Source organism: Notolabrus celidotus, chromosome 12 (assembly GCF_009762535.1).
Source record: "Notolabrus celidotus isolate fNotCel1 chromosome 12, fNotCel1.pri, whole genome shotgun sequence".
NCBI lineage: Eukaryota > Metazoa > Chordata > Actinopteri > Labriformes > Labridae > Notolabrus > Notolabrus celidotus.
In genome coordinates, this window is record NC_048283.1 from 13,342,278 (window position 1) to 13,368,588 (window position 26,311).

At 38.9% G+C, this 26,311-nt stretch overlaps 2 protein-coding genes across 7 annotated transcripts; both read right to left on the reverse strand.

Annotated features, from left to right (window-relative positions):
* Positions 1-80: 80 nt before the first annotated feature.
* gnl1 (guanine nucleotide binding protein-like 1) lies at positions 81-11,084 on the reverse strand. Its single transcript, XM_034697254.1, has 12 exons — positions 10,857-11,084; positions 8,478-8,625; positions 8,145-8,281; positions 7,875-8,026; positions 5,724-5,795; positions 4,724-4,916; positions 4,424-4,522; positions 4,117-4,299; positions 3,722-3,900; positions 3,222-3,408; positions 2,635-2,775; positions 81-2,502 (listed from the first exon to the last, which is right to left on the reverse strand). Exons 1-12 carry the CDS (start codon positions 10,927-10,929, stop codon positions 2,237-2,239), a joined length of 1,830 nt encoding a protein of 609 aa, XP_034553145.1. The 5' UTR covers positions 10,930-11,084; the 3' UTR covers positions 81-2,236.
* Positions 11,085-14,180: 3,096 nt separating this feature from the next.
* Positions 14,181-25,018, reverse strand: znf384b (zinc finger protein 384 b). Of its 6 annotated transcripts, none has more exons than XM_034697261.1 (12): positions 24,668-25,018; positions 22,733-22,789; positions 21,185-21,252; positions 20,819-21,041; positions 20,134-20,247; positions 18,531-18,682; positions 18,357-18,448; positions 17,377-17,601; positions 16,062-16,229; positions 15,861-15,939; positions 15,601-15,759; positions 14,181-15,453 (listed from the first exon to the last, which is right to left on the reverse strand). In XM_034697261.1, exons 3-12 carry the CDS (start codon positions 21,248-21,250, stop codon positions 15,085-15,087), a joined length of 1,647 nt encoding a protein of 548 aa, XP_034553152.1. In that variant the 5' UTR covers positions 21,251-21,252; positions 22,733-22,789; positions 24,668-25,018; the 3' UTR covers positions 14,181-15,084. The 6 variants fall into 6 exon arrangements, with proteins under 6 accessions (XP_034553152.1, XP_034553149.1, XP_034553150.1 ...); XM_034697258.1 differs by having other exon boundaries at positions 18,531-18,700; positions 24,668-24,815; XM_034697259.1 differs by lacking the exon at positions 24,668-25,018 and adding an exon at positions 24,576-24,599 and having other exon boundaries at positions 18,531-18,700.
* Positions 25,019-26,311: the final 1,293 nt, after the last annotated feature.

Sequence of the window (26,311 nt, forward strand, 5' to 3'; positions counted from 1 at the left end):
ATTCAGCTACATTTATCATCTCTCACGGATTGTAAATGAATATCACAAATAGAATCAACACTCACAGATAACAAGAAGGCTGAGAGGATTATTTTCCTTTATTGCAGAAAGCCATCCAGTCATCATTAGGCATACAAGGAATGAAATGAGGAATGCAGCAAATAGCCTGAATGCACCTCAAGCCTTCACACTACACTCTCCAGACACCTTTCCTTAAGTCCATGTCAACACAACTAAAAGTCTGTTGTGTTCCTAACAGCATGGTATTGTCGAGTAAGTGCTTTAAACTGTACCATGGGTAGAAATGACAGCATGTGGCTGCAGCGTGATGTATTGCACAGTAACGGAGCACTGTGTTGTAGTGTTCCCTCTGAGAATAGATGAACTAGGTACGACAACAGCACGCAGAAATACAGCACTCGGGATTGAAGCGGGCCGGAGAGAGAAAACAAGGAAGAGAGAGGTAGAGAGAAAGAGAAGAAAAACAAAAAGTCAGATCTTCATATTTGACTAGAAGTTTTGACTACTGATATCTGACAGTACTATGACGTCATTTGTAGTCCATGAACCTAACAGTAGAGCAAAGATGGAGTGTAATGTTGCCCATAATGATGGGACATGTGGAAGTTAAGATGGTCAGTCTCTCTTTCTGTGTGGCTCAAAGAATAGTTCAACACTTTTATCTACTTCAGATAGAGTTAGATGAGCAGATTGACTCCACTCCACTCTTATTGTATGTCTTTACAGTTAATATGAAACTGAAATGAGCAGCTGGTTAGTTTAACTGAAGACAAAGACTGGAAAAATGACAACACCCATCGAAAATAAAACAGTATTACATGGCATATATTGGTTTCCCCACAGGGTGATGCACCAGACTATTTCTTGGTCCAGGTGTTGACTTTCTGGATTCTCAATATTACGAAAAGGAGAGAGTGTTTGAGAGAAGTGTTGAAAAAATATATCTGAATATAAATCACAGATAGAAAATACTGAATCCAGTTCTTTATGCTTTGTTTGTTGTAAAACTACCAAATCAGGTGAACAGCTGAGTGACCTATTGTTGTGTTGGTAGATCGTGTTGTTGTTTCTTATGTTTCCAGTCTCTGTGATGAGCAAAGCTAACCTTCTCCCTTCCCCAGATACAGAGTGGCATCAACCTTCTCATCCAATTCCTCGATAAGTAATCAAAAAGCTAGTCTCCCAAAGTGTGGGGCTCATTTCCAAACAGTTTGAATCAAACCTGCTTCACTATTCTTGAGCATTAAAACTTGCTGAATGAGCATAGCAAACATCCTGCACTTATTACTGTAGATCTCTGTTTAGATTGAAGGACTATTTTTGGAGTAGTTAAAACACTACAAGTTAAATTTCCTGAAACAGCCTCATCCAGCAATACAGACTCCTGCTACCTCACTACCAAACCAATCTTAAGTATTTAGATTACATTTCCTGCCGACTATGGAAAAACCACAACAACCTAATATTTACCTCACACATAGTTTCATCAAATCAAAACAAAGTTCAAACAGTTGAACCCCTGACAGAGCTATAAAACCGTGAACAGCAGAACTGTGAGTGAAAACGTTGGTTTTATGATTTCCATTTTTATGGTTTGGTATCTCCCATCTCCCACCCCACACCCTTTGACCACAGTTGTAATAACTCTGGTCCACGTAGATGAGTTAGAGTCGTGTTCTTGAATCTCAAGCTGCTCTGAGAGCCCAGTGGCGGGCGGCTCCAGTCAATGACATCATAATGATCAGCGCTTCTGATTTGCTTTGTCGTCGCTCCCTGAACTTTGGCATCTCAGCTATTAAGTCACTTTTTGATAGAGAGATCGAAAAAAAGCAGTCTGATGATTATTCCAGTTTAAAGGAAATTATTTTGTTCATTTTTTGAGAACTACTGTACATGCAAAAAAAAAGAAAGATTAAATAAATCAAACCAAATCCATTCCTAGGAGCAAGACTAAAGAATAAGCTACATGGATGAACAAGCAGAGCAGAGGCACAGCATGGAGTACATAAATATGCTCTGTATATTATAAGGAAAAGGGAACAAGTTGAATTAATTAGATCATGTCAGGATACTGAGAAGATATTGCTATGAGTAGCAGAGATGCAGGAAAAATGAGAAGGAATGCAGATTCGGGGAAAAAAGGAATGAAGAATGTACTGGGGTAAACGGGGACAGCTCTGGTAAGAGGAACAATTTTTGTCTTCAACATCCGTGATCACTCGCACTCGTTTTCCCGGAGGACGTTATACATGTTGACAGTGAAGCCAGAGGGCTTATCGTCCTTCCCTCCTGGGTGTCCAAACCCCTCATCTTCATCATCACCGTCCTCATCATCATCTGCGTCCCGGTCTCTCTCTTCCTCTGGCTCTGTGCTGGACTCCCCATCATCGTCATCGTCCCTCTCTCCGGCTCCTTCCTCCTCTGTCATTCTTCCTTGGAGAGCCATTATATCCGGCAAGTCTGGGTGATTCTCCCAATGCTCTGTAGACCAGAAACAACGGCAGAGACAAATTAGTTCTACCCGCCTGCTCTCTTACCTACACATGGGACGCACTCAAAACTGGATCAATTTGAAACAATTCAAATAATGAATTGCGTAGGGGCATGTTATACCTCTTAGGCAGCTATAGCCAGGTGGTCTTAAGCAGAGACATAATCTGCCATCAATGGCCAACCGCAGGAGGCTGTTAGCTGCACGATACACATCGTGACGGGCTGCTTTTGCTGTCTTGTAGCCTCGCCTCTCTGCCCATGCTAAAGAAAGCAAAATGGCACAGAAAGAAAGTATTCATATGTTAGTGACAGATGAAACACACTAATTACAGCCATTACTGAAGGACCAGTCGTAAAGTCTACATTTTCTTAAAGCGAACAGATTACAGTGAAACACCAAATACAGAAATCAACTGATGCAACCAACAAGTATTGTCAGTTCAGCCAGTAACTGGTAAAGCTTAAAACAGTGTGTCGAAGCCAAATACATCAATGCATGGTAAAGTTCTGATTGCAATTAGCGCGGGTGGTTGGGCTTAAAAACTGAGCATCATATGTAGGGTTAGGAGGTTGGAACATATTCAGATATGTACCATTTGTTTATTCTATTTCATGGCATTAACACTAGGCTTTGTTGCTGAGTTATTTAAATGATTGTTGAACTCTTCAATACTATGATGAATTAAACAAAGTCGCTGTTGGCATACCTTCACAAACATCCCATGCAGTCCAGTTGAGCTCTGCCGAACCCTCGTTTCCTAGGTGAGGTTTGTTCTCCAGTAAACTGGGGTGTTTGAGCTTCAGCACTGAAAGGAAGGGGGTTCTTTCACACAGATAACCAACTGAGCTGTAGGGCTCCTGCAGCTGAGACACTGGGTAGATGCCTGCCAGAATCTAAAGAAAACAAAACAAAGGCGAAGATAAAAGACAAGAGAGGGGCAGAAAAAGATCAATATTTAAAATCAAAATAAAGTCTGAGATCAGATTTGAAAACAAGATAGTTTCCAAAGTTTTTAAGAGTTCAGTCTTAACACAGAAATACTTTAACATTGATCAAGCGCCTGTGAAAGATAACAAGAATGATTGCGTAAAATCAATAACTCACTCTTACCCAGAACGGCGTGAGCTTGCTGTTCAACACAATTAGGTTTCTATCAAGCCTAAACAGTTACACCTTATTCTCAAGCGCTCTAAAATGAGCTTGTACCTGCAACTGTTTATCGACGCGGGAGGGGAAAACCAGTCCGGGGCAGTCACAGAGTTTCACTGTCGGAGTGAGGTAGTAGGTCTGGAAGTATTTGGTGTGGCCTGGGGTTCGGGACACGCTGACCACCTTCTTCCCGACCAGGCTATTTATCACAGATGACTTGCCCACATTTGGAAAGCCTTCGGGGGGGGAAACAAGGGTTTAAAATCAGTATTGAGTTGTCCAGTAGTCACAGCAAGTGGTTTTCATGTGATAAATCTGTTAGACCACTTCAGTTTGTAGTTTTAATATTACATTCAAATACTGACAGTAGACTGAAAAGAAAGGTGCTTTAAGAAGCTTTCATTGAACTTCTCTACAGGCTACAATTCCTTATAGAAGATTAAGATGTTTACCTATGCAGCCCAGAGTGAGGACTCCATCTTTGTAGAGCTCCTGGGATGGGCTGCTCATGTCCATAGCACTGTCAGTTTGATGCTCTACCAGCACCGACTCAGCTCCTTCATCTGGCCGCTCTCCATATAGGCGTTCAGCAACAGCATCTCTCTTAATCTTCTGCTCCCAGCTGGATAGATCAACTTTAAAAACATGAGGTTTGAGTCAGAGAGTTAACAGGAGTTTCATATGTAAGGAGTAAAGTTCTCAAAGTCGGTAACGGTTATTTTCTTGCGTATATAAGAGTCATAGCTGAAAGTAACACACCTCTCCCTGCTGCAATGTCCTGACAGGCCTTCAGGATATCTAATGGACCTCCAGCGTGATTCCAGTCAGCCTTCCTCCTCATCCTCTTCTTTTGGAGCACTACAAGCCACCAGATAGACGGACAGACAGTTAAACTCAACCAAACAGAAGCCTGTCAGGTTTTCTAGAGTGAGTCAAATAATTCCCTTTGCGGCAGGTTTATTTCACTTTCAGTGTCTGTCTGATGTCATTTTTATGCGTCAGTCAGTCTTTCTCCTTTTTCCATCGCTTATTTCTTCTTCCTACTCTCCCTGTCCTCACCTGTGCTGTAGGGCTGCCCAGGGTGGGAGGTAAAGCAGACTATATGCAGGTGGGGGAACTGAGAAGTCATGTAGTGTTTCCAGGCGATCACCAGTGGGGGAGGACACAGGTCGGCTTTGTTCAACACTAGGACCACCTGCTTCTGGAGATCTCCTGTGATGTAGTGGTAGAGGGCTGGAGGGAACTGTAGCACCTGGGTGGATTACATGAGGACACTCTTTATTAAAACAGTAAATCTGGCATATTCAAGAAATGAATCATATCAATATTTATGAAAACAATGTGCACAGTGATGTTATTATTTTTATGTTAACACTAGAAAACCAGACAGAGGAGGTTCAATTAACCTAATGTGTAGCCAGCTTGTTAGTTTTAAGGTGTGTCAACAGCTAATGTTTAATAATTAGAAGCAAAGGATGGTGTATAATATCAAATTGGTATCAAATCACACTGAAACATGAAAGCATCAATTCTCTATTGTAATCAATATAATTACATCAGCACGCCTAACATATAATAAGACAACAGAGAAGAAGAACAATGTGATATACTTTGAGACACTGCTGATCTGAAGTACTGATCTCATGGTCCAATGTAGCACCACACATGATAACATTATAATTTAATTTAATGTGCAAAATTGAGAACCAGAATTTTCTAGAACCAAAGCAAAAGGCTAATCAACCTCAGTACCACCTAATACAATTAAAGAAGTACACGATTAAATTACAAGATTGGGTACTTTCCTCTTTTTATTTTTTCTTTATGCTGAAATATTCCATGTTTCAAAGTTGCAGCATAATTCCTGTCTTCTCTCAGCATGGAAATAAATGCTTTAATGTTAATTATTTTAGGATATCCAAATAAGAGAAATCTAAGAATAAAATAAGTGAATTAACTGGCAAATAAAACATGTCAGATGTAAGTATGGAGATTAACTCATTGTCTCCATCTAGTGGTCTCATTTGTCCTGAAGGCTTTTGCTCATGAGGTCACCTACCGGGTGCCGTATGTCCACGATAAGAAGGATGACATCTGACATTTCCAACACTCTCCACAGCTGCCTCCATGTCTAAAAGAGAGAGAAGGGGGAGACGGCGGTGACATTTTTTTATGTCTTTACAAGGCAATGAATAATCTGTATACTTTTCTGTTTATCATGAATCTTTTAAAATATGATTCACTTCATCAGGAAAAGCAACCTGTTCCGAGAAGCAGCTTCTCCATATACGAGTAATTTTCACATCATTCTAATCCTCAGCTGCACTCAAAACGACATCATCTCTCGATTACTAAGAGTCACTTATAACACCACCAGCTGCCAGAGCCCTGCTTCTGCTGAGATGTGCCTCCTGAGTTCAGCCCACACTTTGAAATTAAATTATCTGCAGGTTTTTCAATTTGACAAAAAAAAATACTGTTATCACTTCCACAGCCTAAGCAAACCCGACCAACTTCCTCGCATGGAAGATATGATGATCCCCTGAGGAAATATCAGACAATACACGAGTATAAAAAGGCCATAAAGTGGATCTGACTTTATAACAGTTCAATATTAATGTCATGTTACATCCTGGAGATACACACTGGAAGACAGAAAGACTGCAGGGTAATCATTAAAATACAGGAAGCTCATTAACAAGCAAGACTGCTTCATGCAGTGTCTGCTGCCAAAAAGGTTTAATAGGATTCATAGATACTTATTTTGCATACAAAATGAGCTGCAGTCTGAGCTGTTAAAGCCTGCTTCATGTTACAAAGAAGAGTCAATTGCTGCATGCTAAACCTACCGTGATAATTAATACTGAGGGCAGAAAGAGTCAAAGAGTCAGGTTGGACGGAGGCCCGAGGAAATACTACATTCAAATTCATGCTAGTTTTCCGTGACTACCAACCCTAGCTTTAAGAAATAAGAAATACATATGGTTTATAAATATGAAGGTTATTATGGCTATATATACTATGAGTACAGATGACTGATGAATATAAACTGCTGATTTGGGGATGGATGTGACATCACTTAGAACTTGGACGATCATTATATAATCAAGAACAAACAACACAAAACCTTAATGACACAGGTAACACTGGCCTGGATGCATTTTATATAAAATAAAATCAGAGTTAATAATTGAACACAGCCAATTCTATGAGGCGCCGTTTGTAAAGTTGTGCACAATGAAATTAACAGCAACAATTCCCCACATTTAGCTCCAAAACGTCATAAAATTGTAGTGAATTTTTGAAAGTCACTTTTTTATCATATTTAGAGGAATATTTGTGATCTTCTTCACGTTTAATTTTGTTTTGAAAAATATATTAAGTTAAAATTTTGTTGAATCCAAATGTTTAATATAAATCTAAATGTTTAACGATAAATCTAAATGTTAAAAATAAATCTAACTGTTAAATATAAATCTACATATTAAATCTAAATCTAAATGTTAAATCTAAATGTTAAATATAAATCTAAATATTAAATATAAATGTTAAATACAAATGTTAAATATAAATCCATCAATCCATTATCTTGACCGCTTATCCTGTTAGGGGTCACGTGGGGCTGGAGCCTATCCCAGCTGGCTTCAGCGGAAGGCAGGGTACACCCTGGACAGGTCGCCGACCTATCACAGGGCGTTAAATATAAATGTTAAATTAAATGTTAAATATAAATATAAATTTTAAATATGAATCTCAATATTAAATATAAGTGTTAAAAATAAATGTTAAATGTTATATATAAATGTTAAATGTTGCTCTGCAATCCTAAATATTTAGCTGTTATGCAAATGCACACTGCCGCATATCAGCTAAATATTTAGGATCGCGGAGCAACATTTAACATTTTTATTTATATTTAACATTTATATTTATATTTAACATTTATATTTATATTTAGCATTTGGATTTAACAGTGATTTTAACTTAATATACTTTCACAAGAAAACTAAAAGTGAAGAAGATCACAAATATTCCTCTAAATGTGATAAAAAAAGTAACTTTAAAAGAATCACTCTACATTTTTATGACGTTTTGGAGCTAAATGTGGAGAAGTGTTGCTGTTATTTTCAGTGTGCACAACTTTACAAACGGCGGCCCATAAGTTCAGTGGTCAAAAAGCCCTCGAGGGATCATCCATCCAGTGACTAACCTCCAGATTGTGCTCAAAGTGGCTGAGGGTGCCGGGCGGGTTTCTGGTGTGCAGGTCATCAAGGTAATCTCTGTACGACTTCTCCTCTTTCCTCAGCAGGTTCTCTCGTGTCATTTCATAATTCCAGGACGGTCGTCGTGGGAAACCGAGACCTGGCAATGAATAATCAACTTTCAGTGTGTCAAGCAGTGACCCACTCCATTAACCCACTCTGCTCATCTTTGGCTTATTTTGAGACTGTCATGTGGAAAGCATTAAAAACCGACAGACCTTTCTCTGAGGGATAGGTGTCATGGATGTTTGTCTCGAGTTCTTTGTCTGAGACCGGCTTCAGCACCTTTTCCCTGGCCACCTTCTTCCTCTTTTCAACGTCTTCTTTACTTTCTTTCTCGAAGTGCAGCCGGAACCTGAGGGCGCAGTACAAGGACTGTGTCAATACGGTCGTTTTAAGAAAATGTCTTGCATGTTTTTGGTACATCTATAGAATAATTATTTCCCAATGCAAATTTCAAATATGACTTTGCTTTTTTTTTTTAGATTATACTGAATATCACACAATAGAGTGAGTATTTAAAGTGAGTATTATTTGTAATGAAAACGTACCTGTTGGGGTCATATCTACCTTCTCTGCCGAAAGGCTGTTGATTTATTCTTCTAATATCAGTGGTCTCACTGTCAGAGGTGTCTGACTGTCGCTCCCCTCCTCGCTCCACACTGGCATTGCGGCTGCTCGGCCCAGAACCTGTGTCACCTGGAAGTGAGGGGCGAATGTCAGGTGTTACAATCAAACACAGGCATAGATAATACATCAGCAAGCATTTTTAAGATGTTCTTTTTCCACTCATGTCAGTTTATATGGTTACATGATGTGTGCTTTGAATATAGACTGGTATCTTAACAAGGATAAGGACCTTCAACTTTCGGTCAAAATAAACAGCAAACTGTTTTTGATGATGGCAACAGAAAACTACAAGCTCACTTTGGATTATGTAGACAACTCGTGATCTTTATGGCTTGATTACACTAACTCCTCAATGTCCTCCCTCGTATACTACACCTGAAGTGGTTCTGTTAAATGCTCTCCAGCAGCTTAGGAGGACACTTCATGTTTGATTCAGGAAAAAAATGGCCTGGTGCTTAATAAGTGCCAGTGTTCTTTGACTTTTGGTTTGTTTATGTTTGACATGTACAGCAATTTTTTCTCTATATATTAAATCACATTTGTTTCCTAGCCTCTTGTTAGTCAATGTGGGCTGTGAATCCTTTAGAGACCCAATGATGAAACAAACCATGTATACTACTTATGCTGTTGTCAAATCATGCTGTACACCTACATATGACATGACCTTCCTTCATGCTTCTCTTTATTACTGTAACTTAATTCAATATAAAAAAACAAACAGGTTCAAACATCCTTTGAATGGGTTAAGCAATGTAAGAAAGACAACAATGACTAGAAACATAATCAGAGTTTTATTTTACTCAGTAAAACTTCAAATTGTGTCAGTGAATCCAGACTGAGATGAATGTGCTTCATTAATTTAATGTGGAGTGACATTTAAACAGTGGTGGACAGTAACAGAGTAAATTTACTTGAGTACTGTACTTTATTACATTTTTTGAGTATTTGTGCTTTACTTGAGTATTATTTTTTGGGGGAAACTTATTACTTTTACTCCACTACATTCAGAAGACAATTATTATACTTTTTACTCCACTACATGTCTATCAGTGCTCTAGTTACTCACTACTTTTACTTTGAAGTCAGCTCATGAATGTCCTTCTCTTTTCTGAAATCTGATCCCTAAGACAGTAAAATGTGTTTGTGTAGTTCTGTTTGTCTCAGTAGTTTAGCTGTACCTGTTTATCGTGCGTCTCCACGGTTGAATGTGGAGTAAAATCAGAGCACATTTCACTCAGATCAGGCAGTTCATTTAGAGGTGGTAATGATGGCTATAATTGAGCACCCATGGCCATATATTCAGCCTGTGTTAGAGGTTTTTGAAATGAAGAATGATACGTATCATTTGAAATGTTCTCCCTGTTTCCCACTCTGCCCAAACATTCAAAAATTCACAGTCCAACCTGAGAAAGCGTGTTGAGCTATGTAACATTTGTTTCATTCCAGATGAACATTTCAAACTAAGTTGTCTGTGCTTGGAGTGACTTAGTGTTTTTATTCCATGGTATAGTTTTTAGAGATTCCAAGTAATGGTTTCTAAATAAACATGACGTAAAAGAATGTACTTCTATTTATTCTTGACTGCATTTATGTATTGTGAAAATACAATGTTTGAGATTATTCAAGAAGTACTTTGAATACTTCAGTATTTTTAAAAGCAAGTACATCAGTACTTTAACTCAGGTAATAATCTGACAGAGCAACTTTCGCTTGTATTGGAGTAATATTTGACATAGAGTATCTATACTTTGACTTCAGTAATGAAGCTGTGTACTTTGTCCACCACTGCATTTAAAGAATATTGTACAATCAAACAACTCTCATTCGCTCAAACATCATCAGATAAGGAATGACGAACACAGAGGTCTTTAATGGCTGTGTCCTTCATTCTTGGACATGTTCAACATCATTAATCTTAGAACAAACACGTCAACACTGTTAGCTGTTGTTTTGAAAATATTTTGAAGGTGACATTACAAATCCCCCTGGCTCTGCTACATTAGCAGCCAGCCTCACTGTTTCAGGTTAGAAAGCTTTGTTATGCCTTCTAACGGTTTGTTAACTTCACAATGTGAGATCAAGTTCGAAGTTAGAGTATACTGTTTGATATTTCAGCTAGCTTACAGACAACATGGAGGTTGTTTATACAGGTTTCGTGTCCTCCTGATGCTGTAGTTGTAAATCTTACATAACAAAACACTACAGAACAGTAAGCTGCTTCACAAACGTGACATGTAGCTGATCAGCACACACCGTTAGCTAGCTGCTAAGGCTAACATGTAATGGTAATATGTAGTTACCTCTCTTTCTCTCCCGTTTGACTTGTAGCTGTTTCTTCTTCTGTTTGTTGCTAAATGGCTTTTTCCTGGGCATTATTAAAATAGGCTGGTAAATATACTTAAGCTTTGATCTCTGTACTCCTATATACACTCTGTTAACAGCTTTCTTAGCGATGTTATTTACATGGGTGAAGTTTCTCGACTCCTACACTTTTCAGTGACGCCATATCCACTGCAGACTGCAGAGAACGGTGGACGATACCATGTTAAAGTGTTCGCACACTGCTCGAGGTTTGAGTTAAGATGGATACTTTGGTCGAGAGTATCTATTGGGATGTTTTAATTATATCAACACTGAAGCCAAATGATCGACTTTACTCCCGACTACTTAAATATGTATTTTTAAAATGCTGCTTTCCTGACATTAACCCCCCTCATCCCTCTGCAATGGTAAAGTCCACTTTTGTAAACATCTCACAAATTTGCACATTCCAGCAGAGCAGAGATGCTTAAAACAGAAAATAAACATGGGTGCACAGTAGCAACATTATGCATTACACAGGCAGAAGAGGCTTATGTTTTCTGAATGTTTTACATCCTAAATGTCATGGGGATAGTTTCCGTGAAAAATAAAAATAAAAATCAATGGTTGAACATGAAAGTTAAAATGAAAAAGCAAGGATTGCCTTTTCATTTAATTTTTTAATGTAAAAAAATGCGTATTCATTCTATAAATTAAAAAGCATTTCTGTAATGCATTTTAATTTTCGAATTTTCTTTTTAATTTGAATTATGATACTAATTTAGGAGGGGCTTTTATTGAAAATTAAAAAGCAAATGCCATTTTCTTTTCATTTTAATATTGTAACTTAACTTGCATTGTTGAAGATGAAAATTAAAATGCAAATACGTTTATTGATTATTAATTTTATTATGAGTCAAATAATGCACACATATTTAGAAAATTAAAAAGCATTTCTGTTAATGCAATTTAATTTTGTAATTTGCCTTTTCATTTTAATTTTGGTACATATACAGTGGGGCAAAAATGTATTTAGTCAGCCACTGATTTTGCAAGTTCTCCTACTTAGAAAGATGAGAGAGGTCTGTAATTTTCATCAGAGGTACACTTCAACTATGAGAGACAAAATGAGAAAAAAAATCCAGGAAATCACATTGTAGGATTTCTAAAGAATTTATTTGTGAATTATGGTGGAAAACAAGTATTTGATCACCCACAAACAAGCAAGATTTCTGGCTCTCACAGACCTGTAACTTCTTCTTTAAGAAGCTCTTCTGTCCTCCACTTATTACCTGTATTAATGGCACCTGTTTGAACTCGTTATCTGTATAAAAGACACCTTTCCACAGCCTCAAACAGTCAGACTCCAAACTCAACCATGGCCAAGACCAAAGAGCTGTTGAAGGACACCAGGAAGAGAATTGTGGACCTGCACCTGGCTGGAAAGAGTGAATCTACAATAGGCAAGCAGGTTGGTGTGAATAAACCAACTGCCGGAGCAATTGTAAGAAAATGGAAGACATACAAGATCATTGATAATCTCCCTCGATCTTGGGCCCCACGCAAGATCTCATCCCGTGGGGTCAAAATGATCATGAGAACGGTGAGCAAAAATCCCAGAACTACACGGAGGGACCTGATGAATGACCTGCAGAGAGCTGGGACCAAAGTAACAAAGGCTACCATCAGTGACACACTACGCAGAGAGGGACTCAAATCCTGCAGCGCCAGGTGTGTCCCCCTGCTTAAGCCAGTACATGTCCAGGCCCGTCTGAAGTTTGCCAGAGAGCATATGGATGATGCAGAAGAGGATTGGGAGAATATCATGTGGTCAGATGAAACCTAAATAGAACTTTTTGGTAAAAACTCAACTTGTCGTGTTTGGAGGAAGAAGAATGCTGAGTTGCATCCCAAGAACACCATGCTTACTGTGAAGCATGGGGGTGGAAACCTCCATGCTTTGGGGCTGTTTTTCTGCAAAGGGGACAGGACGACTGATCCGTGTTAAGGGAAGAATGAACGGGGCCATGTATCGTGAGATTTTAAGCAAAAACCTCCTTCCATCAGTGAGAGCATTGAAGATGGAACGTGGCTGGGTCTTCCAGCATGACCATGATCCCAAACACACCGCTAGGGCAATGAAGGAGTGGCTCTGTAAAAAGCATTTCAAGGTCCTGGAGTGGCCTAGCCAGTCTCCAGACCTCAACCCCATAGAAAATTTGTGGAGGGAGTTGAAAGTCTGTGTTGCCCAGTGACAGCCCCAAAACATCACCGCTCTAGAGGAGATCTGCATGGAGGAATGGACCAAAATACCAGCTACGGTGTGTGCAAACCTGGTGAAGACTTACAGGAAGCGTTTGACCTCTGTCATTGCCAACAAAGGTTATGTTACAAAGTATTGAGTTGAACTTTTGTTATTGACCAAATACTTGTTTTTCACCATAATTTACAAATAAATTCTTTAGAAATCCTACAATGTGATTTCCTGGATTTTTTTTTTTTCTCATTTTGTCTCTCATAGTTGAAGTGTACCTCTGATGAAAATTACAGACCTCTCTCATCTTTCTAAGTGGAAGAACTTGCAAAATCAGTGGCTGACTAAAGACTTTTTTGCCCCACTGTATATGCTTCCATAGTATCCCTCATGAACAATCACACTGAAAAACAACAAAGACTCCTGTGATATTTCACATGTGCAATACTTTGATTTACGGTGCAATACCTCAATATCCATGTGCAGTATTGTAAATTATTTCATAACATATCTTATTTTATTCATCTACTATATTTGCACTCTGGCTTAGGCTAATTTGACTTATTTCATGTCTTTAAATGTACTTCTTTACTTTTTTTTGTACAGGAAGTATTTTTATTTTTATTTTTTATTTAGTATTTTTGGATTTGTGATTAGGTTTATATATTTATTGCCCTTACTGTCTTAAGTACCATTGCTCCAATCACCACGTCAAATTCCTTGTGTGCGAGCTCACTTGACAATAAAGCTCTCTTGAATCTTGAATATTGTATATGCATGAGTAACTCTGGGCTCTAAGCATTTGTCAGTGCGTAAATAATTTAATCGAGAGTAGACTTTTCATTTTGGGGGGAATTTATAAAAACCTTGAGAATTCTCAATGTGAATACCTTATTATTAATCATTATGTTTTAGACTGCTATTTTGCATTTGATTAAAATGAGAACATACTCTGCACATTACTGAGCCCTAGTAATGGCTTTAAATTAGTCCATCCATTAAATCATTACGGCTCACAACAAAAAACAAAGTTAAGAGCTAACAGACACTGATCTAAACACCAATGAGGGACATTTCTGAGGGTTTATTGTATTTTCAGCTGAAAAAAAAGGAGGCAAACAAAGCAAAACAGGCATGTGGTATGTGCGTTGAGAAGTATTATACGAATGTCACTGTGGAAGTATAATAGCAAAAACACATTTGGATATCATTTTTTTAGACATACACACAAAGCAGTACAACAGGATAACACGAAACATGAAGCAATTTATCATTCCCCTCAAGGGTCATGTGAATGTCAGAGAATAGGTCTGAATAGGTTACATGGATTACCTCATCCTTTAAATGAATAATCAGACATGATATACTTGTAGTATATTACTGGATATACTACTGTGATATTTTTTTCTTTTCTAAAAAAGGAAATAACATTGATGTCCCTTTTTAGGTTTAAAAAGTATTAATTGCAGGCATATATTTTACAACATTGCAGAGTTTTTAACACTTGTGTAAAAAGAAAAAAAAAACCTCTCTGTACAAAAGTATAAAAATTTACCTTCACAGTCAACTGCCAATTTTCTTCAACAGAAAGGCCATAAACCGACATGGCCAGAGTATTTGGAAGAGCAGTGAGGGATAAAACAATAAAGAGAACCATTTTCTCTTTGAGTCTCTTCCCTATCATAAAACCATCACTGTGATGGACTGAAAGATATTTTATTGCAGTCTTTTTACACATTTTCGACTCAGACAGGAACAGCTATGAAACAGAGGACAAGGCAGAAAAACATAGAAAAAGTAAAACAAAAGTATAATCTTCAGTAAACTGTCACCATATTGTTTTTCCTGTCAGACTCAAACCATTGTTCAGGCACAGTCATTTGTCTTTTAAAGTTCTTTTTTCATTTTGTTATTGCTTATATCCTTTAACTCATATTTAGGATTCAAATTCAACTTCTCCAAACCAATCATTTTTAAGGGTTGAGATGCTCCACTTGAATGGTGGATGCTGACACAGTGAGACAGAGGTCCTTGTGGGAAGTAATGTCCGCTATACTGACTGGTTTGTACTGGATGTCACTGGCAGAGACTGTTTTATACTGGTGCAGGTCATATGGACTGGAGATGGTTTCTGTCTGGGGGTAGTTGCTCTGACTCTGTCCTCCGCCTCCACCAGATCCTTCACTCCTAGCTCCCCCTGGTTGGCTTAATCCTCCTTCTGCGCTCTCTACCTGGCCCTGCGCACCAGTCTGAATCTGGGCCTGGCCTTGGTTCTGTTGTGTCGGGTGTGCAGTCAACTGGTCTGGGTTGTGTTTCTCCATGTGTTTCACCAGATACGTCTCCTGAGATGAAGGGAGGATAGGTAGAGGAGGGGAAACAGTGGATATATGACTACATGGTGTAAAGTAGCTGCCAGTTGTCTGATGCAAGAGAGGCGATTCATAGTGTTGCATTTGGAATTGATTGTCAGAAATGGACATTTGTCTTACTGAGGTATAAGTGCGGTTGCAGAGTCCACAGGAGTAGATCCTTGCGTGTTTGACTGTGTGTGAAGACATGTGCACCTCCAGGCTTGCCGAATCCACATATCCTTTGTTGCAGTTGGTGCACTTGAAGGGCTTATCCTTGTTGTGTTGACGCCGATGAGACTGGGAAAGAAAAATGAAGTTTAAAAGTACAGACCACAGGCTCAGAGATAGATAATTGCACACAAACTCACTGTGCAAGACAAAAACTAACACTGTCACACCTGTAAATTGGAAAGCTGTGTGAAGGCTTTCTCACAGCCTGGATGGCTGCACTTGTACGGTCGATCTCCTGTGTGAATCCTGAATAACAATACAAACAAAAATGTGTTCATACAGAGACTCCTAGCACTCTCATGGAGAGCTAACTGACCAAAACAAGACGCTGATGCAAATGAGAAACCCAAGACTAGTGATTGACTTACCTGTTGTGCTGCTGAAGGTGACTGAGCTGTCTGAAACTCTTCTGGCAGTACGAGCAGGTGTACGGTTTCACTCCAGTGTGGATGCGGATGTGCTGGGCCAGATAGCTGGAGTTCGCAAATGACTTGGTACAATGAGGACACTTGTGAGGCTTGGACTCTGTGTGGTTCCTGATGAGGGGAGACAGGAGGGTGAGAGAGACAGGAACAAGAAGTTTGCTTGACACATACTTCAAAGTGACTGTCTCAATTTATCATAGTTAGTGAGGAAGGTCAGTCGAGGGCAGATGGAGCAGAAAAAAACTTTGGAAATTAACAAAAGCCAACACATATTTTGCATTATTTCAAGTTTTGCAATTCTATGCAGTAAAACCAATTACTTAGTGCAATAGCAAAGAACTCAAACATTCACACAATCAAAATGTGACAAAGCAACACAGTGAATTAATTTGACTTTGCCCTTCTTATGCATGTGCTTCTGCTCTGGATGATTTGGATATTCCAAAATAAAGAAAAATAAATGTTACAATTTTGCTGAAAGGTTTTGTAAATGCATTCATTTGGATATACATGCCTCCACAAATGACTCTTAAATGAATTTGATGACAGCCAAAAAGAACAACAACAGGGTGGCTATGATAAAATGAATGCAGAGAGCAGGGAAGCAGAGCGTGAAAACAAAGGATTTCTGTAACACATTGTCATTCAATGGAGAGAGCAAGAAAAGGCAATGACAAGGATGTAAACCAAACAATAACACAATAGTCTGAGCGGGGAAGCACAATAGAACAAAGTGTGAATTTTAACATGTGTTTTCTAAACGCCTGTGTGTGTTGTGTGTTGGGGAAGCACTGGGGAAGAAGAAACAACAGAACATGCGGGCAAAAGAAATACATTAAGCGGAAAAATGCAATACAAGCTGCACAGAGAGAAGCAAACACACAAATGGAAAGAGAAAGAAAGGGCAAAATGTTCTCATTGTATCAGTTAATAAAACAGAGCTCCATGCATTTCAAATGGCCATTCTAATTATGGTATAAATTATGAAAAAACTTCCCACAGACAAAGTCTGAACTTAAAAAAGTAATTTGAATTCACTTTTCTGAAAAGGTCATTTCTGGATGGGACTGGTAGCATGCCAACATTTACATGGCAGTGAAATATGCATCTGCACACCACTCCTAACTCTTCCCCAGGAGGAAGAAAAAGAAGAGGACAGGGCTTCTGAAAGTCACTCTGCAGGATAAGTTAAAAGAACAGGGGGGTACTGGGTTGGTAGCAGGGATGGGGAATGGAGGGGGGGGGGGTTCTGCAGTACCGTGTGTGCTGCTGTAAGTGACTGAGCTGCCTGAAAGATTTCTGGCAGTAGGAGCAGGTGTAAGGCTTGGCCCCACTGTGGATGCGGATGTGCTGGGCCAGGTAGCTGGAGTTGGCGAATGACTTGGCGCAGTGAGGACACTTGTGAGGTTTGGCCTCTGTGTGCGACTTGGAGTGGATCTGCATGTCAGACTTACTGAGGAAGGTCGCCGCACACATCCGGCACCTACGGGCGAAGAGACACAGAATTGGGAGGGGGGGAAGAGGGGCGGGATGGATAGGACAAGAAGGAGGAGGAGGAGAGACACATAAACAAACAAGGAGACAGAAGAGAGAGGGTTGGAAAAGGAAGAAAAGAGGAGAGAAAGGAGACAGGGGAGTGAAGATTGACCCAGGAAAAGAAATGAGATGTGATAGAAAATGAAACTTACAATAAAAAGAAAAAAATGGATAACAATAAGATAAATTAATGCAGACAGGAAAAGGAAAGGTGGTTGGGGGAGTCAAATCAAATGTAGGAGACATGTTAACACAAGTAAAATGTAAGGGGAGGTGAGTACTTGAAAAAGAGAGAGAGCAGTGCATGAGAGTGTTTGAGAGTTTACAACTCCAACAGCATGCTGTACAAAGACAACAAAGGACAGTAGAAGCAGGGTAGCAATTTATGTCCAGTGTGTGCAGAGGCAGAGAAAGCATCTACAAAGCACTGATGTATTTGTATCTCAAATACATTAAGAGAAGGAATCAGCTGTCCAGTACAAAAGCAGGCACGTTCTGCCACGACATGCAGTGCAGAGACCTGATGAGGAGGGTGTGTCTTTGTGCGTCAGATGCTTATATCAAGCCAGCCTAGTTCATCTCTATAAGCTGGTCATCTCTACCCAGAATTCATCAGGGCACAGAGCAACAGGTGTGCTTGCATTTTACAGCTAGAGCATGGCGAAACAGGGATACAGAGCAGGTTTAGTTTGGACAATGTACCTGTATGTCTTAGTGCTATCTTTTGGGCCTTGGTCTTCCTCCTCATTTGACAGGTCGTATGGATCACCAGTGTGATGCTGCAAAGGAGTCACCTGTCAAAAACAGTATTCAAAGTTAACACATCTAAACACACCTCATCAGTATTTAGATTTCTCTTCTTTTAAGAGTTCTTACCTGTCCGCTGGCTGTCAGATGAGCCAGTATTAGCGTTTCATTTCCTGTTCCTCCCATCGCACCCACCGTGGTTAGTGTCGTCTTCTTCTTTCTTCCTCGCTTGGAGGGCGCCGGCATCACAACCACATGGGGCGTCCCGTCTCCTTTTCTTTCTACAAATGAATAACCAGCTGCATTTTAAAAGGAAAACAAAACTCTTAGGCAAGCTCCTGAAGGTGTTTGCAAGTAGGCTGAAAAATGTTTAATGGTGCATGCTCTCATAGGAGTCAAGGACATTTGAATGAATCTGAGTAAAAAAGAGGATTCTGATCATAAAGCCCTCAATAATACTTTAAACAACTGAATAAATATGAAAGTACAAACAAAATAATAATTGATGAGCAAGCTATGACACAGCTGATGCAAGGTTATAAAAAAATTACATAATATTCTATTCTTTTTTCCCTCTTTTTAAGATAAACCTATTCAAATCTAAGTAAAGAACAAGTAGTTACTGCACACCCTGGATAAGACATTGAATTATTAGTTGCCTATCATTCTGTTTTTGGGAAAGGACAGTCTGTGCTTGAAGAGAAGACAAACAGGCTGTTGCTCAGAGATTTTATGCATCTAGTAAAAATGTCACTCAGAAAGCCAACATGTCCAACCATGTTTCACATTTCTTAAACACAGTGTGCGGCAGAAGAATTGGATTTTCTTTTTGGTCATTCTTGTAGTTTCCAAAAGTTAGTCCCAGATGAGCAAATGTAAATATTCCTACAAAAAAATAAACCTTCACGATTCCATTTGTGTAAAAAAGACAGGTTATTTCAGGACCTGTATTTATTGATGCATAATAATCATAGACTGTATAATGAATGGACGTAGTATCTGTGACGTCACCCATCTGTTCCCGAGCACTGGTTTGAAGCCAATCGTCGGTGGGATCCATGTTGGTAAGGCTGAACTCAACCTAACTTCTGTCAAACTAGTGTGAAGTAAAGAGACGGGGCCTTTAGCCTCCTAGCCAACAGCTATGTGTTCCCGCTTGTCAGTCAAGTCGGTCATGTCCTTATATGGGCAAAACTTGTAATCTTAATATTTTCTGAACCGTCAACATAATTAATGATATATATATATATATAGTCCCAAAACAAGGCTTAAAACCAGAGGTGACCAAGCCTTATCTTATTTTATTATATATTTGCACTGTGTTTACGTATTTTACTATTGTATTGTATTTTAGTATTGTATTGTATGTTAAGTTTGTCATTTGTGCTGCTTTTGATTTGTACAGCATTTTGGTCAACCTTGGTTTTTTTAAACATACTCTATAAATAAAGTTTGATGTAAGTTGAGTTATATCATAAGCAGAAAAAATCAGTGCATGAAAAATATTTCAAGAAAAGCTTTATAAAGTTCACATATATTTACATAGTGATTTTTTAAAGAGATGGATTGCATTATAAAGCCAATTTTAGTCTGTCCAAACTCTGATTATTTTAATTCTGAATTAATTTTGTAGAGGTCAGCGTTTGCTAAAGAAAAATCTTATGAAGCCAAACATTTCAGAAACATTACAGAGAAATATCACATAGTAAAAATGTAATTATGGGAGCTTTACCTGTAGAATTGAGTGCTGAAACTATCATGGTTGTTGCTGGGTGACCAGAGACAAATGACTGCGACGAGGTGGGTGACATTAATGTCCCCTGAGGAGTTGTGATGACCAGACCAGCTTCAGGGAAATAAACCAAAACAAAAAAAGACAGAGAGAGAGAGAGAGAGAGAGAGAGAGAGAGAGAGAGAGAGAGAGAGAGAGAGAGAGAGAGAGAGAAGAGGGGCAACAGTCAGACTTGAATTTGTTATAAATGTGGACACAGTTTTTAAAAGGGGGCTATTTGTCACTATTAAATTATTTGCCTGTAAGAGTTTTGATAGAGGAAGTAAAGAGTATGACAGCACACCACTGTTTTTCCCTTGTTTGTATAAAGCCTTGAGATTCTAGCATTAATTGAGACAAAGTTGTTCTACTGGCACTTGTTCTTAGCCCATTGTGCAGCTTTGAGGTCCCATGTGATTCAGATTTAACTTGTTCTCATCAACTTAACAATTTAACACATCACTTTTCCTCCAGTTTAGAGCTAAACTCATGGGCAGTTAATCCAGCATAGACCTTTGATGCACTTCAGATTTTAAATTTAACATTCTATTCTATTCTATTAAGATCACATGTAAAATGTATCATGGAATAAACAAGAACAGACTCCCATTGAGAGACACCCGGAGGCTTCTCCACACAGACTCACCTGCTGTCATGATGCCCGTGGAGGGGACATGCAGCATGTTCTGTGTGGTGTGAGGAGGGTGAAGGTGCGCCACACTCCCAACCTGCCCTCCTCCATCTGTCTTGGTCCCAGGAGTGGGGATGGTGAGGAGAGCTGTTTGGTAGTGTGATGCAGAAGATGAAGAGAAGGAAGCATTCTTTTCCTGTTGCTCTTTCACCTTGTTTAAGAACACAGCATTCTCAATCTGTTGGTGAAGAACCACATGTTTAATTTCATTAACTACACTGGTTAATCATTTTCTGATGATCACAGAGCAGTCCTCAAAATGGATGCTTCCCCTTCAGTCATGCAGAGATAACAAATTATTGGTTTCTTATGCAGACATACCTGTCCTGACACAGTGGGGATTGGAGACCAGAAGTATGATGAATTGAAATGAGAGTCTTCCATCATGTCTGCAATGACACAAAGATGTCAACATTATTTACAGGAATTAATACCTCTTGTCAATTTGCAGGATTTTGAAACACACATCAAAAGTGCACAGGCCATAGCAGTTAAGGACCAAATCAGACTTTACTTAAAGCTGCTGTTGGTACTCATCAGTCAGTGAAGTAATTTGAGACTATTGCAAAATCTCTGCGTTTTCCAATGCCTTTGTATCAAGCAATGTTATTATTCCCCTTGTTCTCGTTATGACGGACCAATCAGAGCTAATCTCCAATCCTTCGTTCTGATTGGTTAAGGGCAAGCGGCAACCTCCGGTCTCAAACTATGAAGCCCATGCAGAAGTGTTATAAACTGCAATTCATCGAGCGTCCGCTTGAGGCTGGCTGCAGAAACACCGAAACCACATAGACACCAATTAAAAAAAGACGATCTTTGCAGCAGAAATAAACATTTTTACAGCCTGGTACAAAAAACGGCCATATTTTATATAGTCTACGGTTAAGGGGCAGCCCCTACTACATCCTCCGATTGGTTATAAGTCCAGCACTATCGTGACTGCCCACCCCAATCTGTGTTGGGGGGCTAAGAGGAAATCTGGTTGAGAGGGATAATGTTGACATTCCCTCGCTGTGAACAGATGTTTACTCTGTGACTACCAACAGCAGCTTTAAATTAAACGTGATTTCAAAAATGTAACACCTCATTTTGAGATACAAAACAGCTTTTATGTACAGCTGATAAGGTGACACAATTATTTACAACAATGTATTTCAGCATGTTGGCTGTATGGGAGTATTTCAAGATGTTCGAAACAGAAAGCTTTTTGCAACACAGGGGATGGGAAGAGCAGCTAAACACTCTTTTAACATTAACAATTTAACTGTACACCTTAAAAGTTGTCAGTAGTCTCTGCTTTAGTCATTCCCCAAGCAAGGAAATATAGTAGTGACCACCTTAAGTTAAAGGCACTTAACCAGACAATCGATAAATGTAATGCTCTTGATAACCAGCCTTTCAGTGTGGTGAAGGTTCAGGGTAATGATGTACTTGGATTGGTATCGGTATTGGACATCGGTTTGAAAATATCAGATCTAATATTGTGCATCCCTGGCTCTACATTTTCAATGATGAGTCGACAAGAACCCATTGAGACAGATATAGTTAATTCATTGGTTCCACTCATTTCTTAAGTATATACAGATGTATAGATGTAATTTAGTGTATTTCCAAACTACTTTATGGACTGCCTGTATTATGACAAGAGGACAAGTCAAGGGGAATCAATCCAAAGGGAGTGAAAAAAATCAGCATCACACTTCTCTTGGATTGGAAGAGTTGTAGCTCAAGCAGCCGAACATAAAGAGCATAACAGCAGAAGACAAAACACTCCCCACGCCCACAATCACACCTGTGCTCTGTGTACAGAGCGTAAGAGTTACCTGCTGGGATGAAAGTCACATTAATTAATCAGTTATTAAAAATTACCTGCCACAGATGAGTGAAGCTGAGTTGGTTATGCAGCCATCCAGGTCTTAAAACCCCCTTAGAAAAGAAGAAGAAGAAAGGAAATGTCAAGCTGCACATTGGAAGAACATGACTAGTAATATGTTACGCAAAAAATGAAGCAGTTGGTCGAAGGCAGAGGATGTATGTTAGTTTTAGATCATGCTCAGAAAATGTTAATGAGGGGCGCAGGTGGCATAGCGGTTTAAGCGTCCCACATATAGAGGCTATAGTCCTCGTCACAGAGGTCGTTGGTTTCGACTCCCGGCCGTTCGACCATTTCCTGCATGTCTTCCCCTGCTCTCTACTCCCTACATTTCCTGTCTCTATTCAGCTGTCTTATCCAATCAAGGCAAAAAAACCAAAAATATAACTTTAAAGAAAAAAGAAAATGTTGATGAAAGCATGCTAGTGATGGGCGTATCGATTCTGTGGTATCGATATTTACACACTACTCATTTGAGTATTGATTACTGTAATAAAAATGTCTATAATAATTAATACATGTGAAATAAAAGCGCATGTGTCACTTCTGATTCTTTTAGGGTAACTTACTCCAATGTTTTGTACCAACAAATTCATAGACATCATGATCACAGTGTCATTTTAACAGTAGGAATAGTGAAGAGGCTGCTTTACTGAGCAAAATTCAGGCTGGTATCGGCGATACCGATCCGATAGCGATAGTTTGTGCAAATACACCTATTGTGTCTGGTAAATCTAAAAAAAGTAGTGTATTTCGAGTAATTTATTTATTTGTTTTAAACTCGTAAGTATATCGAGGTAGCGGCCTCAGAAAAAACAAACAGAGGACATAGGCATACAAAATATGTGAAAATGGTGTTTTAAAACACACAAAAAAGAAAATAAGTAAAACAATAAAACAATAAAAATAAATTATTGTTTAATTGTTAAGAACTAGAACTAGTAGTTCCCACCAACCGCGAATCATTTAGACAAGATCTCAATGGTTGAGTTACTTTCCACTGTGTTTCTGTTAATGATATACATTGCCTCAAATGATTGAAGTATCAAAAGTATCGATATTTTGATTTGAGAATCAATTTTAGAGCATAAAGATCTGGTATCGGAAGTATCGATATTTCAGTCTCGATCCGCACATCACTACTTTCCACTCAGAGAATTTAAATAGAGGATGTAAATCATTTATTATTTATGTGTTTTTCTAAATGTATTTCATTGTTTAAAAGAGTCCAGCAAAGGCTTTGCATATTAAAGTTTTTAAATTAACAGTATTTGTCATGGGACTTATCTTTCAAGGGTTGCATTTTATTAAAAATAATAAATCACTGAAAGTATCGAATATCGAATAAATTGCCAAAAAAGTAATCGGTATATCGAATTAAAGAAGTGTGGTATCGCCCAGCTCTACAGCATGCTTTAATCAGGTATGTGACTGCACACAGTTTGAGTCAAATGTACAGTACACATGTAATGTTTGGCTTTCATGGTTTTGGGCGCCAACAAAGTTGCTGACCTCAATCTTTCGGTGTACAACTTCAAAGTTGATTCAATAGACTAACACAGCGGTGAATGTACAAGAGAAGTGAAACGCCTTTAACTACATGGACACAGTTTATACAAAAAGCAGCTAAACACAAGGACACCATTTCGGATCCTTTCATGTTGTAGTTAATCAGGCCCGACGTGCTGATTAACATACAGTTAGCTCGCAGACAGCAGCACAGTGTGTCTCTCTGTAGTGCCCTCCTGCTCGGGAACAAAATAACAAGCAAAGCAAAAAAAACCAAAGGATAAAAAAAAAACTGAAGCGAAGAGAAAAAAACCAATAGACGATCCTCACAGACTTCCGGCTGTGGCGACGGGTGGAGAGACAGCAGCGGAGTCATGCATATGTACCAAAACACCGAGTGCATGACGAAAAGTGTCGTTTACCGGTAACAACGGCTCCCTCTCCGCCTCAGGACCCGACCCGGACCGGTGCAGTTTGGATCAGTTTACCTATCAGTCCCAATTCCTGCAAACCAGCGAAGTTTCTCTCTATAAGCTTTTTTTTTTTTTTTTTAGTTTTTTTTTTTTTTTTTTTCTCCAGTCAGGCAGCTGCTCCGTCCAAAGCTTCACTTCCTCCGGATAAGGTCGTCAGACAAAGAAGCGTATATTTTGATGTCACTTCCTGTGACTGATGGACTATTATTTTTAAATGCATTAATGTAACAATACTCTCAGACTGTTTACTGTTTACGTAAAGTGTTACATTACGATTGTTCACGGGTTGAAGCCACGCCTGACGTGCCTTTTTGTAACATTGTTTCGTTTGAACGTTTAGTTTGCATGCTACATTCAAATGCTGTCGGAAATAACAGAGTTCAATTTCTGTCAGGCCCATGAGTGAGATAATGGAGCCTTCTGCCAAATTCTTGTCTCACAACAAAATTGTCCCCTCATGCTGCTAAATTTAGAAATAAGTAACTTCAAATTTAGTTTTTGTGTTCCTAGAATTGGCCGCGAGTACCATGAAATCACTAATGTATTCCTTGAAAGTGCTCAGCCTTTTCACCTAGATGAAAAGTTGCACTGTATTTCCTTGTCTACTTAACAGCATGGTTAGATTAACCCTCCTGTTATGTTGCGGGTCAAATTGACCCTTTTTAAAGTAAAAAAAAAAAAAAGTATTGTAATTGTATATCTAAAGTATTTTTTTGGTATGAAACTTATTTTGCTTGGCTTAATAGGTGAAACCAACATATACAATGAAAATGGTTGATTTCACATATTTGCAACCCCCCTGCATGTTTATAGATATACTGTTTGTGGGTCAATTTGACCCGGCAGTCAAAGTGGAGGCTGAAAGGGGTCAGAAGTGGCAAATACTAGTTGTTTCTTTGCAACTGTGTGACATATTTCACCCCACTCATACACATACTCACACACACACCCTTTTAACATGAATTTTCATTAAAAACAAGAAAGATATCCTCATTAATCCATTATCTGTTGGAATTAAAGAACACCATTGCACTACGTATTGATTTAAATGGTTAGTAATGGAGTTAATAATGAGATTAAAAAAATGTGTATTGGGATTTTTTGGGGTTCTGATACTTTTGGATAATTAAATATGCCCCGGGTCAAATTGACCTAGGAACATTATTGCTGTTCCTGAGAAACGAACATAACAGGAGGGTTAAAAAAGCACAGGGATCCATACATGACTGATTTTAACTAAGGGCATCCTCATCTCTTCCAGACCACCCTGAGACCTTAAATCCCTGAGGGCTGCAGCCTCCGGTCTAAGGGCCTGGGGGTCCTGGAGAGAGCCAGTTAAAAAATTGCATCCAACCTTTTGGCTGAAAAAGATTATTTTACTTCTTCTTAATACTTGTTATTTTCAATAATTAGTTGATTAATCAATTATATAGTTAATGACTACCATGATGATAATCTGTTCGATTTTCCACATTCTGTATTAAATTCAATGTAGCCTATATCTGGTTTTTTTATGTCAACCAGACAGTAAAGAGCAGTGCTTTGAAGTTGCAGCAAACTAACCTCCTGTTGTTTTTTAATGACCCTGTGAAA

Bases quoted from the DNA above. Each gene is read 5' to 3' on its own strand.
- znf384b (XM_034697258.1), bottom strand. From the start codon at position 21,250: ATGATGGAAGACTCTCATTTCAATTCATCATACTTCTGGTCTCCAATC. The intron at 17,602-18,356 runs GTACATTGTCCA...CTTCGCCCGTAG, and splicing joins GATAGCACTAAGACATACAG to GTGCCGGATGTGTGCGGCGA. The intron at 16,230-17,376 runs GTACTGCAGAAC...TCCCCTCATCAG, and splicing joins CACTTACAGCAGCACACACG to GAACCACACAGAGTCCAAGC.
- gnl1 (XM_034697254.1), bottom strand. From the start codon at position 10,929: ATGCCCAGGAAAAAGCCATTTAGCAACAAACAGAAGAAGAAACAGCTA. The intron at 8,626-10,856 runs GTAACTACATAT...CCTCACTTCCAG, and splicing joins CAAACGGGAGAGAAAGAGAG to GTGACACAGGTTCTGGGCCG. The intron at 3,409-3,721 runs GTACAAGCTCAT...TGTTTTCTTTAG, and splicing joins GCGTCGATAAACAGTTGCAG to ATTCTGGCAGGCATCTACCC.